The sequence below is a fragment of the Tursiops truncatus genome, chromosome 17 (genome assembly GCF_011762595.2).
Source record: "Tursiops truncatus isolate mTurTru1 chromosome 17, mTurTru1.mat.Y, whole genome shotgun sequence".
Classification (NCBI taxonomy): Eukaryota; Metazoa; Chordata; class Mammalia; order Artiodactyla; family Delphinidae; genus Tursiops; species Tursiops truncatus.
In genome coordinates, this window is record NC_047050.1 from 78345090 (window position 1) to 78359084 (window position 13995).

General features: G+C 44.9%; 1 protein-coding gene across 2 annotated transcripts; it reads left to right on the forward strand.

The window, feature by feature from the left end:
- Positions 1-23: 23 nt before the first annotated feature.
- C17H8orf33 (chromosome 17 C8orf33 homolog) lies at positions 24-8197 on the forward strand. Of its 2 annotated transcripts, XM_073794884.1 has the most exons (7): positions 24-133; positions 4283-6240; positions 6329-6368; positions 6466-6614; positions 6814-6898; positions 7056-7202; positions 7580-8197. In XM_073794884.1, exons 2-7 carry the CDS (start codon positions 6235-6237, stop codon positions 7717-7719), a joined length of 567 nt encoding a protein of 188 aa, XP_073650985.1. In that variant the 5' UTR covers positions 24-133; positions 4283-6234; the 3' UTR covers positions 7720-8197. The 2 variants fall into 2 exon arrangements, with proteins under 2 accessions (XP_073650985.1, XP_033698789.1); XM_033842898.2 differs by lacking the exon at positions 24-133 and having other exon boundaries at positions 3916-6240.
- The last annotated feature ends 5798 nt before the right edge of the window (positions 8198-13995 follow it).

Here is a 13995-nt window from a genome sequence, read left to right on the forward strand (position 1 = left end):
CAGAGGACTCTATGCCACTGGCCCCACTTGTCTTGGGAGAGGCTTTAGAAGTTCGTCAGAGAGTTAGGAAGTGACGCAAGAAACTCGGATCTACCCAGAGAAGGGAAAAGGATCAGAGAGGGAATCAGTGAAGGTAAAATAAAATCTTTTACTTGTCTTACTCCTAAGCAAAATAAAAGGTCATTGTTTTTCAGAGTAATATTGAATATTAGTGACAGTGTATTGGGTAACTGTCGCACGTGTAAGGTGAGTGGCAGCGGTGTCCTAGGGACGGAAGAGAGGAATCGGGACACTGGGTTACAAGTACCTGTGCTACCCGTGAGGCGGTGTAGTGTTATTTGAAGGTGGACTTACATTAGTCCTAATATATATTGCAAACTTCTAAGACAACCATTAAAATTTTTTTGAAGTATAATTGATATGCTAAATAGGAGGAAAAAAATCTAATCAGATAAAATGCTCAATTAAACCGGAGAAGGCAGGAGAAGAGGGAAAGATTTTTTAAAAGAAACAAGTGTAATGAATAAAAAACAGTAACAACCATATTAATATTCACTTTAAAAGTGAATGGTCTAGGCCTTCCCTGGTGGAGACCGCCTGCCAATGCAGGGGACGCGGGTTCACGCCCTGGTCTGGGACGATCCCACATGCCGCGGAGCGACTGGGCTGGTGAGCCACGATTACTGAGCCTGTGCGTCTGGAGCCTGTGCTCCGCAAAAAGAGAGGCCGCGGTAGTGAGAGGCCCGCGCACCGCGAAGAAGAGTGGCCCCCGTTTGCCACAACTAAAGAAAGCCCTCGCACAGAAACGAAGACCCAACACAGCCATAAATAAATACATTTAAAAAGTGAATGGTCTAGATACACCAATTAAAAGACTGAGCTGTCAAAGCAGGTAAAAAAAATAAGACTTATAACATTTAATTATATATTGTCCATAAGAAGCCCATTTTAAACACGAAGACACAGATAGATTAAAAATAAAGGGAGGAGAAAGGCATACCATGCTAACACTAATGGAAAGAAAGTTGGCGTATCTATATCGATTTCAGACAAAGCTGACTTCAGAGCTAGTAAAATTATCAGGGACAAAAAGGGGTATTAAATATGATAAAGGGATCAAGTCTATAAGAAAACACAAGGATCCTTACCGTGTATGCACCTAACAACAGGACATCAAAATACATGAGACAAAAACTGATAGCACAGCACATTTTTCCAACAGCATTTGTTCACTTCATGTCTTGGTATCATATTTTTGTAATTCTCGCAATATTTCACACCTATCATTATTATATGTGTTATGGTGATCTGCAATCAGTGATATTTGATGTTTTGACTATGACTTGCTGAAGACTCATATGATGGTTGGCAATTTTTTTTTTTTTTTTTTTTTTATGTACGCGGGCCTCTCACTGTTGTGGCCTCTCCCGTTGCAGAGCTCCAGACGTGCAGGCTCAGCGGCCGTGGCTCACGGGCCCAGCCGCTCCGTGGCATGTGGGATGCTCCCGGACCGGGGCATGAACCCGTGTCCCCTGCATCGGCAGGCGGACTCTCAACCACTGCGCCACCAGGGAAGCCCAATGGTTGGCATTTTTTAGCAATATTTTTTATTAACGTATGTACATTGTTTTTTAGACATAATGCTATTGCACACTTAACAGACTATATTGCAGTGTAAACATACTTTTATATTCACTGGAAAACCAAAAAAAATTCGTGTGACTTTTATTGCAGCATCCACTTTATTGCAGTAGTCTGGAACCGAACGTGCCGTGTCTCTGAGGTGTGCCTGTATATTAACTGCCACACTTTTGTATTTTTATGCTTTTTCTTGGGGATTTCACTGTTTAAAATGGCCCTCAAGCATAGTGCTGAAGTGCTGTCTAATGTCCCTAAGTGCAAGAGGGCTGTGATGTGATGCCTTTATAGAGGAAGCGTGCTAGATGAACTTCATTCAGCACAAGTCATAGTGCTGTTGGCTGAGTTCAGTGTTTATGAATCAACAGTATATATTAAGTAAGGTGTCTTTAAGCAGAAACACACATAAAACAAGGTTATGTGTTGATTGGTTGATGAAAATGTCGTGACCAGAGGCTCCGAGGAAGCTAACTCTATTTCCCCTAGGAGCAACGGTTTGTTATTCCCTTCAGTGTTCTCAGCTACTTTAGAGAACTACCATGGATGATGAGAATTGGCTGTATGTAAATATTTATATTTGCACATATGAAATTTATAGTATATTTTCTAAACAGGCCAGGGGAGTAGGCCAAGGAAAGAGTGTGTCAGTGGAGACCTCTGTGTCTCAAGAGACAGAAAGCAGCCATGATGGTTGAGAGTGAAACGTTAGGCATGATTCCTGCAGTGGCTGTGGAGGTGCAGACAGCCAGGCACAGCTAGATGAAGACTTGCTGTTCATTTTATGAGCCTTTATTACATGCCAGGATGGGAGGCAATGTAGAGGAGATTTGGGGACTTAGAGACATGGAGGACTAGATCGTCTATGCTTTCCTCTCTAGATCTCTTCAAGGACCCACTGTCTGGGTCTGGGGGTTTGAACAGGTGCTAGTACTGTCAGGGAAGAAAAATGAGGTGGCTGGCGGGGCAGAGGGCTGTGGGGCTGCAGGGGCCCGTAAGGAGAGGTGGGGGGTGAGGCTCGGAAGGCTGGCAGATCAGCAGGGCCAGAGCAGAGTGAGGTCTGGAAATAGTTGCCTCTGTATGACTTATGGGGCATGTGCTGGCTGGAAGTAAGGAGCTTGGACTTTATGCTGGAGGAAATAGAAGATTTCTAGGCAGGAGAGCAACACAGTTTCTGTTTTAGAAAGACCACTCTCACCACAGGGTGGTTCAAAAAAGACAGGAGAGAGTGAAAGTGCAGGCAGAGAGATGAGTGAGGACTCGATTGCAGTTCAGGCCAGAGATGGTGTGTGTTGGGGGGTGGGGGTGGGTAGGGGTGGAGATTACTTAGGAGATAAACTGATTGGATTCAGTGGCTGACTGGGAATAGAGGCTGTGCAAGGGGAAGCATCTGGTGTGAGGCCTGTGCTCAGGCACGCATGTCTGGGCTGAGAAGGTTTCTTCTGTAGGAAGCAGTTTTGGGCCAAGTCATAGAGGGGTTTCACAGCCAAAGGAGGCAGGGAGAGGCCCCTTAGGGTCTGGAGTCCACTCACCACCAAAACCTGAGTCTCCCAGGACTGAAATACATCCTAACTGTGGTTGTTTTAAAATATGTCTAAAAAGTCTTTGGTCTTCCTCCAAGAGGTGAAGCAGCCTCAAAGAGAGCCTGAGCTAGAACCAACCAGCTATGCTTTTGCTAGGTTCCTGACCCTCAGAAACTATGAGATAAAGAATGTTTGTTGTTTTCAATCTGATAAGTTTTGTGGTAATTTGTTACACCTCAGTAAATAGCTAATATATTAGCTATTTGGGTTGGCCAAAGAGTTCGTTTGCTTTTTTCTGTAAGATGGGTATAGTAGTGCTTAGTTGTCTTTAACTTCATTCGAAACAATTTTGTTAGATTGTATTGCAACAGCAGTCATATCAGCATACACTTAAAAAAAGTATCAAAATTGGTGAATTTTTGTGTAGCCATTTTATTCTACTTAAAAAAATTTTTTTTTAATAAATTTATTTAGGGGCTTCCCTGGTGGTGCAGTGGTTGAGAGTCCGCCTGCTGATGCAGGGGACACGGGTTCGCGTCCCGGTCCGGGAGGATCCCACATGCCGCGGAGCGGCTGGGCCTGTGAGCCATGGCCGCTGAGCCTGCGGGTCCGGAGCCTGTGCTCCGCAACGGGAGAGGCCACAACAGTGAGAGGCCTGCGTACCACAAAAAAAATAAAAATAAAAAAATAAAATAAAAAATAAATTTATTTATTTAGGTTTTTTTTTGGCTGTGTTGGGTCTTCATTGCTGTGCATGGGCCTTCTCTAGTTGCGGCAAGCGGGAGCTACTCTTTGTTGTGGTGCATGGGCTTCTAATTGCGGTGGCTTCTCTTGTTGTGGAGCACGGGCTCTAGGTGAGCGGGCTTCAGTAGCTGTGGCACACAGGCTCAGTAGTTGTGGCTCGCGGGCTCTAGAGCGCAGGCTCAGTAGTTGTGGTGCACAGGATTAGTTGCTCCGCGGCATGTGGGATCTTCCCGGACCAGGTCTCGAACCCGTGTCCCCTGCACTGGCCAGCGGATTCTTAACGACTGAGCCACCAGGGACGTCCCTGTGTAGCCAGTTTAATATTGGAGAAGAAAGAAAACCCCCAACATTTTCAGCATATTATGCTTTGTTATTTCAAGAAAGGTAAAAACGCAACTGAAACACACACAAAAAATTGTGCAGTGTATGGAGAAGGTGCTGTGACGGATCGAACGTGTCCAAAGTGGTTTGCGAAGTTTTGTGCTGGAGATTTCTCTCTGGACGATGTTCCATGGTTGGGTAGACCAGTTGAAGTTGATAGCGATCAAACAGAGAACATTAATTGAGAGCAATCAACGTTATACCACACGGGAGAGAGCCGACATACTCAAAATATCCAAATCAAGCGTTGAAAATCATTGGCACCAGCTTGGTTCTGTTCATCGCTTTGATGTTTGGCTTCCACAAGAAGTTACACCGGAAAAGCCTTCTTGACCGTATTTCTGCATGTGATTCTCTACTTGAACATAATGAAAACGTTCCATTTTTAAAACAAATTGTGATGGGTGATGCAACGTGGATACTGTACAATAATGTGGAACGGAAGAGGTCGTGGGGCAAGTGAAATGAACCACCACCAACCACACTGAAGGCCAGGCTTCATCTAAAGAAAGTGATGTTGTGTATATGGTGGGATTAGAAGGGAGTCCTCTATTATGAGCTCCTTCTGGAAAATCGAACGAGTAATTCCAACAAGTACTGCTCCCAATTAGACCAAATGAAAGCACTCATCGAAAAGCGTCTGGAATTAGTCAACAGAAAACACATAATCTTCTATCAGGATACCACAAGACTGCATGTTTCTTTGATGACCAGGCAAAAACTGTTACAACTTGGCTGGGAAGTTCTGATTCATCTGCCATATTCACCAGTCATTGCACCTTTGGATTTCCATTCAGTCTTTACAAAATTCTCTTAATGGAAAAAATTTCCATTCCCCAGAAGACTGTAAAAGGCACCTGGAACAGTTCTTTGCTCAAAAAGATAAGAATTTTGGGGAAGACGGAATTATGAAGTTGCCTGAAAAATGGCAGGAGGTAGTGGAACAAAACGGTGAATACGTTGTTCAATAAAGTTCTTGGTGAAGATGAAAAATATGTCTTTTGTTTTTACTTAAAAACCTAAGGAACTTTTTCACCAACCCGGGACTAACTACTGGGATGACCAAACTCTACCTTCTGAGACCTCCCATCCCCTCGCCTCAGGAAACAACGCCGATTTCACTGACAGGAATCATCGGACAGCAGCACCTCAGACTCCTGTCCTCTCAAGCAGCACCACGGCACCCGGGTCCTCCTGACGCCTGTGATATGGGGCCAGGAGCGGCGCGTGGTCGGGGGGCGGCCCTGGGCAGGGAGCGCAGAAGGGCAGGTAGATGGTGCCCACGTCGGGACGCCAGCAGGTGCGCGGGGTCTTCCTGTTTCTGAATCCCCTCCAGGTCCTCCCCTCCCCTACCCCAGCCCCTCTGGGCCCTCACCACACAGCAGCATCTGGGTAAGGCCGCGTCACTCCTCGGATGGATGAACGTCCCCCAGTGCTTCCACTGCGCTTACAACAGAAGCCGCCTCCCGCTGCGGTCCAGGGCCCTGCAACTCCCCCACCTCGCCTTGCACCTCGGCCCCGCCCTCCTTTCCGCTGCCGGACCAGCCCCTCCAGGGCTGCTGCTCCTCGCAGGACTTTGCTGACCACTCGGCGCCCCGTTGGGGCAGCTGTTATTCACAGCGCCGCTCTGGGTGACAGCTTTTCATGTCTGTTTACCTGCTTTTCCCTCCCCACTAGCAGGTGAGCTTTAAGGGCACACCTTAGGCGTAGTCCTTTCATCCAGAGCAGTACCTGCAACATTGTCAGTGTTGGGGAGGGTCTCCTGCAGACCGCGCTCCGAACGGCCGGGGCCCCGCCCACCGCGCCCCGCCCACCGCGCTCCGAAAGGCCCGGGCCCGCCCAACGCGCTGCCAGCGCCCCGCGGAACTCTGCTACGCAGACGTGTTTCGCGGGGAGCGAATTCGGCGTCGGTCCTGAAGCCCTCCTCAGGGTCTGGCTGCGGCTGCAGCGCATGGCGGTGAGTGCTACGGTGAGGGCGCACCGGTGTCGGGGCCTTGGGCCCTTGGTGGCTCCTCGTGACCTTTGTACTGTCCCGCTTTCTCCAGGCTCCAGGACATCCTGCTCGGGAGACATCGGCAGCCCCAGGTACTGCCCACGCACCCCGCAGCCCCCGGTTCCCCCCGCCGCTTCCCGGCGCCCCGAGTCCTTCCACTGTAAGGCCCTATCAAGTCTGTCTGCTTAGGGCACCCTACGTGCAGTGACGCTGCCTCCAGGGCCAAGAAACAAAAGAAGAAGAAGAAAACCCGGAATGGGGCCTCTGCGGCGAATGGAGGCGGGAAAGCCACAGAATCGCCGGCCTCAGAGGGAGCCCCCCTAAGTGCGGAGGCCCAGGCAAGGGCGGGCCTTAGTCGGGAAGGGTGGAGCCTCGGGGTGCATTCTGGGTGGGAATCCGCCGGTGGGCGTAGTCTCGGATTTGCGGACTTAAAGCGGGGAGAGGATGAGACGGGGAGTGTTGTGTTCCTGTGGGATGGGGCTGGAGGCCGCGGGGTCCAGGTACCCTCTCACAGCCACTATCCCCGATCCACCACAGGCGGAGCAGCTGGCCCGGGAACTGGCCTGGTGCGTGGAAAAGCTGGAGCTGGGGCTGAAGATGCAGAGACCCACCCCTAAGCAGAGTGAGGGGCCTGTCTGTAGAGTTGCGGGTGGCGGGGGCGGGTGAACCGTGACAGTCCTGTGGCCTGCAGGTGCTCCCAAGGGATGGGATCGTTACCTTTGCGGTAGGACAGTTGGAGGTGAGGATAGAGAAGGTTACTAGTCTGTTTTCATTTGCAGAAGAGCAAGCTCTTGGGGCAATCCGAACCCTGCGCAGCCAAAGAACCCCCCTGCCCCGGAAGAGGCAGCTGATGCACTCCTTGTTCGGGGACTACAGGGCTCAGATGGAAGCCGAGTGGTGCGTGGCCCTGCGGGCTCTCAGGACTGGTGAGGACCTGGGAACTGGTTGGTGCACACCTGCCTAGTTCAAGGGGGCGGGGACGAAGAGCCTGGGCAGTGGAAGGAGGAAGCCCAGAGCAGTAGGGCTGGCGGGGGTAGAAGATGGCTCAGGAAAGCGTCAGGGAGCAGGGAGAGAGAAAGCCTGGATCTCAGGAACACAGAACTTGGGCTTGGACCAGGGAGGCAGGGGCAGGAGAGTTAGTGAATCTCTCTGTGATTCTCAAGGGGGTGTGATGATAGTGTGATACCTTATAATTTTGAGAAGTCAGTCAGTTAATTTTTACAATGGGGATAGAGTTGTATGGGCACAGTTAGCATTAGCCATTATCATTCAATTCTGATACAGTCTCTCCCCTCCCTTACAGCTGCCCACTCAGTCCAGGTGCAGCCTGTAGGTGAGGCCGCCAGAAAGAAGAGCCGAAGGGTCTGCAGGCCTCGTCTAACAGGGAGAGCCAAGGACACCCGAGACACTCCTGATGAAGAGTTTAGGTTCAATTTCTTTTAGCCTCTTCCCCATTCTGGAACGGTTCTCCTTCGCAGTTGGTGCAGGGGTTTGTCTTGAGTGCAGAGCTTTCCAGGAATGCTCTGTCAGACAGATGTGGGGTTGCTCTGTCCCTGGCTGGTCAGTGAATCTGGTGCCATGGCTGTTGGGAAGATGCAAGACCTGCATGTTGGGTACTGACCTGACTGTCAGACAAGCCCAGGACCCCATTTATAGGTTTTCAGCTGAAATGTCTCTCCTGCCAGAAGAGGGCGGTCCATTCAGAAGTTTCTACAGTAAACTGAAGTGAGTGTTTAGCATGTTGTAGAAGGACTCTTTTAACAGGCTTAGGAGCAGACTAAGTAGATGTTGGTAATAAGGATTAGTAGGGAAGCAACATAGTTATGCACTGGTGCTCACTTATGGGAGGATGTTCTGTCAGGTGGTGTAGAGCTCCATGCCACTGTGTCTCATTGCCATAATAAAAGTATTCCTCACAAAAGTGGAAGAGTGAAAGCGTGTGTTAACTGGCTATATAGATGAGATGGTGTGTGGCACTGCTGGGTCCAGGCTCTCACCCCAGTGCTTGGTCTTTTGTCGTATTGCCTTCATTCCTGAGCAGGTAGCATCCTTGGGGAGCCATCGTAGCCCCCAGCAGCCCAGGCTTTGTTCTGAGGAGCAGATAGCTTCCTGCCCTAAGAATCCCAGCCAGACACCAGCATTGAGCCTCAGTGGACAAGCTCTGATGTCAGCTGCTCCAGGTGATAGTCCCAGGCCTTCTGCATTAAGTTGGGTTTTCAAGGGGGCTTAATCCTCTTCAGTGGTTGTGGTGCCATCTTTGGTGGTGTCTCCCAAACGTGCAGACTAGACTAGATAGATACCTGGAGCCCACCTGCCTACTCAACATCTCTTATTTTGCTGTTTCACAGGCATTTCAAACTTGACATGTCCAAAACATCCGATTAGTCCCTAAATCTCCATTTGTTTTCTGCTTTTCAGTGAGTGGCACTACTGCCCAACTAGTTGATCAGGCCAAAAATCTGTGTCACCTCTGCAAAAGGGGTTCGTGGATCCAGTTCCAATGTGTGTGTGTGTTTGTGTTGAGGGTTCCCGACACCAACAGCAATTCTTGGATGTCAGCAGCGTGTCGAAGAATGCAACTCAATTCTGACACTGTCTACCCAGAGATGGAATCAGATTCCACAGGAAAAGCGCTCAGTCCCACAAGACCCCCCTCCACTTCACATGCCAGTCACGAGTCCTATAGTTGTTCCCTATACTTCTGACCAACTGGCTATAAATCAGGTTCCTGTGACCCCCTTCTTTTTTTTTTTTTTACATCTTTATTGGAGTATAATTGCTTTACAATGGTGTGTTAGTTTCTGCTTTATAACAAAGTGAATCAGTTGTACCTATATATATGTTCCCATATCTCTTCCCTCTTGCGTCTCCCTCCCTCCCACCCTCCCTATCCCACCCCTCTAGGTGGTCACAAAGCACCGAGCTGATCTCCCTGTGCTATGTGGCTGCTTCCCACTAGCTATCTATTTTACGTTTGGTAGTTATATATGTCCATGCTACTCTCTCACTTTGTCACAGCTTACCCTTCCCCCTCCCCATATTCTCAAGTCCATTCTCTAGTAGGTCTGTGTCTTTATTCCTGTCTTACTCCTAGGTTCTTCATGAGTTTTTTTTTTTCTTAAATTCCATATATATGTGTACGCATATGGTATTTGTCTTTCTCTTTCTGACTTAATTCACTCTGTATGACAGACTCTAGGTCCATCCACCTCATTACAAATAGCTCAATTTCGTTTCTTTTTATGGCTGAGTAATATTCCATTGTATATATGTGCCACATCTTCTTTATCCATTCATCCGATGATGGATACTTAGATTGTTTCCATCTCCTGGCTATTGTAAATAGAGCTGCAATGAACATTTTGGTACATGACTCTTCTTGAATTATGGTTTTCTCAGGGTATATGCCCAGTAGTGGGATTGCTGGGTCATATGGTAGTTCAATTTGTATTTTTTTAAGGAACCTCCATACTGTTCTCCATAGTGGCTGTACCAATTCACATTCCCACCAGCAGTGCAAGAGTGTTCCCTTTTTTCCACACCCTCTCCAGCATTTATTGTTTCTAGATTTTTTTGATGATGGCCATTCTGACTGGTGTGAGATGATATCTCATTGTAGTTTTGATTTGCATTTCTCTAATGATTAATGATGTTGAGCATTCTTTCATGTGTTTGTTGGCAGTCTGTATATCTTCTTTGGAGAAATGTCTATTTAGGTCTTCTGCCCATTTTTGGATTGGGTTGTTTGTTCTTTTGTTATTGAGCTGCATGAGCTGCTTGTAAATTTTGGAGATTAATCCTTTGTCAGTTGCTTCATTTGCAAATACTTTCTCCCATTCTGAGGGTTGTCTTTTGGTCTTGTTTATGGTTTCCTTTGCTGTGCAAAAGCTTTGAAGTTTCATTAGGTCCCATTTGTTTATTTTTGTTTTTGTTTCCATTTCTCTAGGATGTGGGTCAAAAAGGATCTTGCTGTGATTTATGTCATAGAGTGTTCTGCCTTTGTTTTCCTCTAAGAGTTTGATAGTTTCTGGCCTTACATTTAGGTCTTTGATCCATTTTGAGCTTATTTTTGTGTATGGTGTTAGGGAGTGATCTAATCTCATACTTTTACATGTACCTGTCCAGTTTTCCCAGCACCATTTATTGAAGAGGCTGTCCTTTCTCCACTGTACATTCCTGCCTCCTTTATCAAAGATAAGGTGACCATATGTGCCTGGGTTTATCTCTGGGCTTTCTATCCTGTTCTGTTGATCTATCTTTCTGTTTTTGTGCCAGTACCATACTGTCCTGATTACTATAGCTTTGTAGTATAGTCTGAAGTCAGGGAGCCTGATTCCTCCAGCTACATTTTTTGTTCTCAAGATTGTTTTGGCTGTTCGGGGTCTTTTGTGTTTCCATACAAATTGTGAAATTTTTTGTTCTAGTTCTGTGAAAAATGCCAGTGGTAGTTTGATAGGGATTGCATTGAATCTGTAGATTGCTTTGGGTAGTAGAGTCATTTTCACAATGTTGATTCTTCCAATCCAAGAACATGGTATATATCTCCATCTATTTGTATCATCTTTAATTTCTTTCATCAGTGTCTTATAATTTTCTGCACAGAGGTCTTTTGTCTCTTTAGGTAGGTTTATTCCTAGCTATTTTATTCTTTTTGTTGCAATGGTAAATGTGAGTGTTTTCTTGATTTCACTTTCAGATTTTTCATCCTTAGTGTATAGGAATGCCAGAGATTTCTGTGCATTAATTTTGTCTCCTGCTACTTTACCAAATTCATTGATTGGCTCTAGTAGTTTTCTGGTGGCATCTTTAGGATTCTCTATGTATAGTATCATGTCATCTGCAAACAGTGACAGCTTTACTTCTTCTTTTCCGATTTGGATTCCTTTTATTTCCTTTTCTTCTCTGATTGCTGTGGCTAAAACTTCCAAAACTATGTTGAATAAGAGTGGTGAGAGTGGGCAACCTTGTCTTGTTCCTGATCTTAGTGGAAATGCTTTCAGTTTTTCACCATTGAGAATGCTGTTGGCTGTGGGTTTGTCATATATGGCCTTTATTATGTTGAGGAAATTTCTCTCTATGCCTACTTTTTGGAGGGTTTTTATCATAAATGGGTGTTGAATTTTGTTGAAAGCTTTCTCTGCATCTATTGAGATGACCATATGGTTTTTTTCCTTCAATTTGTTAATATGGTTTATCACATTGATTGATTTGCATATATTGAAGAATCCTTGCATTCCTGGAATAAACCCCACTTGATCATGGTGTATGATCCTTTTAATGTGCTGTTGGATTCTGTTTGCTAGTATTTTGTTGAGGATTTTTGCATCTATGTTCATCAGTGATATTGGCCTGTAGTTTTCTTTGTGACATCCTTGTCTGGTTTTGGTATCAGGGTGATGGTGGCCTCGTAGAATGAGTTTGGGAGTGTTCCTCCCTCTGCTATATTTTGGAAGAGTTTGAGAAGGATAGGTGCTAGCTCTTCTCTAAATGTTTGATAGAATTCACCTGTGAAGCCATCTGGTCCTGGGCTTTTGTTTGTTGGAAGATTTTGCATCACAGTTTCAATTTCAGTGCTTGTGATTGGTCTGTTCATATTTTCTATTTCTTCCTGATTCAGTCTTGGCAGGTTGTGCATTTCTAAGAATTTGTCCATTTCTTCCAGGTTGTCCATTTTATTGGCATAGAGTTGCTTGTAGTAATCTCTCATGATCTTTTGTATTTCTGCAGTGTCAGTTGTTACTTCTCCTTTTTCATTTCTAATTCTATTGATTTGAGTCTTCTCCCTTTTTTTCTTGATGAGTCTGGCTAATGGTTTATCAATTTTGTTTATCTTCTCAAAGAACCAGCTTTTATTTTTATTGATCTTTGCTATCGTTTCCTTCATTTCTTTTTCATTTATTTCTGATCTGATTTTTATGATTTCTTTCCTTCTGCTAACTTTGGGGTTTTTTTGTTCTTCTTTCTCTAATTGCTTTAGGTGCAAGGTTAAGTTGTTTATTTGAGATGTTTCCTGTTTCTTAAGGTAGGATTTTATTGCTATAAACTTCCCTCTTAGAACTGCTTTTGCTGCATCCCATAGGTTTTGGGTCGTCATGTATCCATTGTCATTTGTTTCTAGGTATTTTTTGATTTTCTCTTTGATTTCTTCAGTGAGCACTTTGTTATTAAGTAGCGTATTGTTTAGCCTCCATGTGTTAGTATTTTTTACAGATCTTTTCCTGTAATTGATATCTAGTCTTATAGTGTTGTGGTCGGAAAAGATACTTGATACGATTTCAATTTTCTTATATTTACCAAGGCTTGATTTGTGACCCAAGATATGATCTATCCTGGAGAATGTTCCATGAGCACTTGAGAAAAACGTGTATTCTGTTGTTTTTGGATGGAATGTCCTATAAATATCAATTAAGTCCATCTTGTTTAATGTATCATTTAAAGCTTGTGTTTCCTTATTTATTTTCATTTTGGATGATCTGTCCATTGGTGAACATGGGGTGTTAAAGTCCCCTACTATGAATGTGTTACGGTCGATTTCCCCTTTTATGGCTGTTAGTATTTGCCTTATGTATTGAGGTGCTCCTATGTTGGGTGCATAAATATTTACAATTGTTATATCTTCTTCTTGGATTGATTCCTTGATCATTATGTAGTGTCCTTCTTTGTCTCTTCTAATAGTCTTTATTTTAAAGTCTATTTTGTCTGATATGAGAACTGCTACTCCAGCTTTCTTTTGGTTCCCATTTGCATGGAATATCTTTTTCCATCCCCTTACTTTCAGTCTGTATGTGTCTCTAGGTCTGAAGTGGGTCTCTTGTAGACAGCATATATAAGGGTCTTGTTTTTGTATCCATTCAGCTAATCTGTGTCTTTTGGTGGGAGCATTTAGTCCATTTACATTTAAGGTAATTATCGATATGTATGTTCCTATTCCCATTTTCTAAATTGTTTTGGGTTCGTTATTATAGGTCTTTTCCTTCTCTTGTGTTTCTTGCCTAGAGAAGATCCTTTAGCATTTGTTGTAAAGCTGGTTTGGTGGTGCTGAACTCTCTCAGCTTTTGCTTGTCTGTAAAGGTTTTAATTTCTCCATCAAATCTGAATGAGATCCTTGCTGGTTAGAGTAGTCTTGGCTGCAGGTTTTTCTCCTTCATCACTTTCAGTATGTCCTGCCACTCCCTTCTGGCTTGTAGGGTTTCTGCTGAGAGATCAGCTGTTAACCTTATGGGGATTCCCTTGTGTGTTATTTGTTGTTTTTCCCTTGCTGCTTTTAATATGTTTTCTTTGTATTTAATTTTTGACAGTTTGATTAATATGTGTCTTGGCGTATTTCTCCTTGGATTTATCCTGTATGGGACTCTCTGTGCTTCCTGGACTTGATTAACTATTTCCTTTCCCATATTAGGGAAGTTTTCAACTATAATCTCTTCAAATATTTTCTCAGTCCCTTTCTTTTTCTCTTCTTCTTCTGGAACCCCTATAATTCGAATGTTGGTGCGTTTAATGTTGTCCCAGAGGTCTCTGAGACTGTCCTCAGTTCTTTTCATTCTTTTTTCTTTATTCTGCTCTGCATTGGTTATTTCCACTATTTTATCTTCCAGGTCACTTATCCGTTCTTCTGCCTCAGTTATTCTGCTATTGATCCCATCTAGAGTACTTTTAATTTCATTTATTGTGTTGTTCATAATTGCTTGTTTCATCTTTAGTTCTTCTAGGTCCTTGTTA

Coding starts and splice junctions, on each gene's coding strand:
- C17H8orf33 (XM_073794884.1), top strand. Junction 6,899..7,055: donor GAGACCCACCCCTAAGCAGA/GTGAGGGGCCTG, acceptor TTTCATTTGCAG/AAGAGCAAGCTCTTGGGGCA. Junction 7,203..7,579: donor CCTGCGGGCTCTCAGGACTG/GTGAGGACCTGG, acceptor CCTCCCTTACAG/CTGCCCACTCAGTCCAGGTG.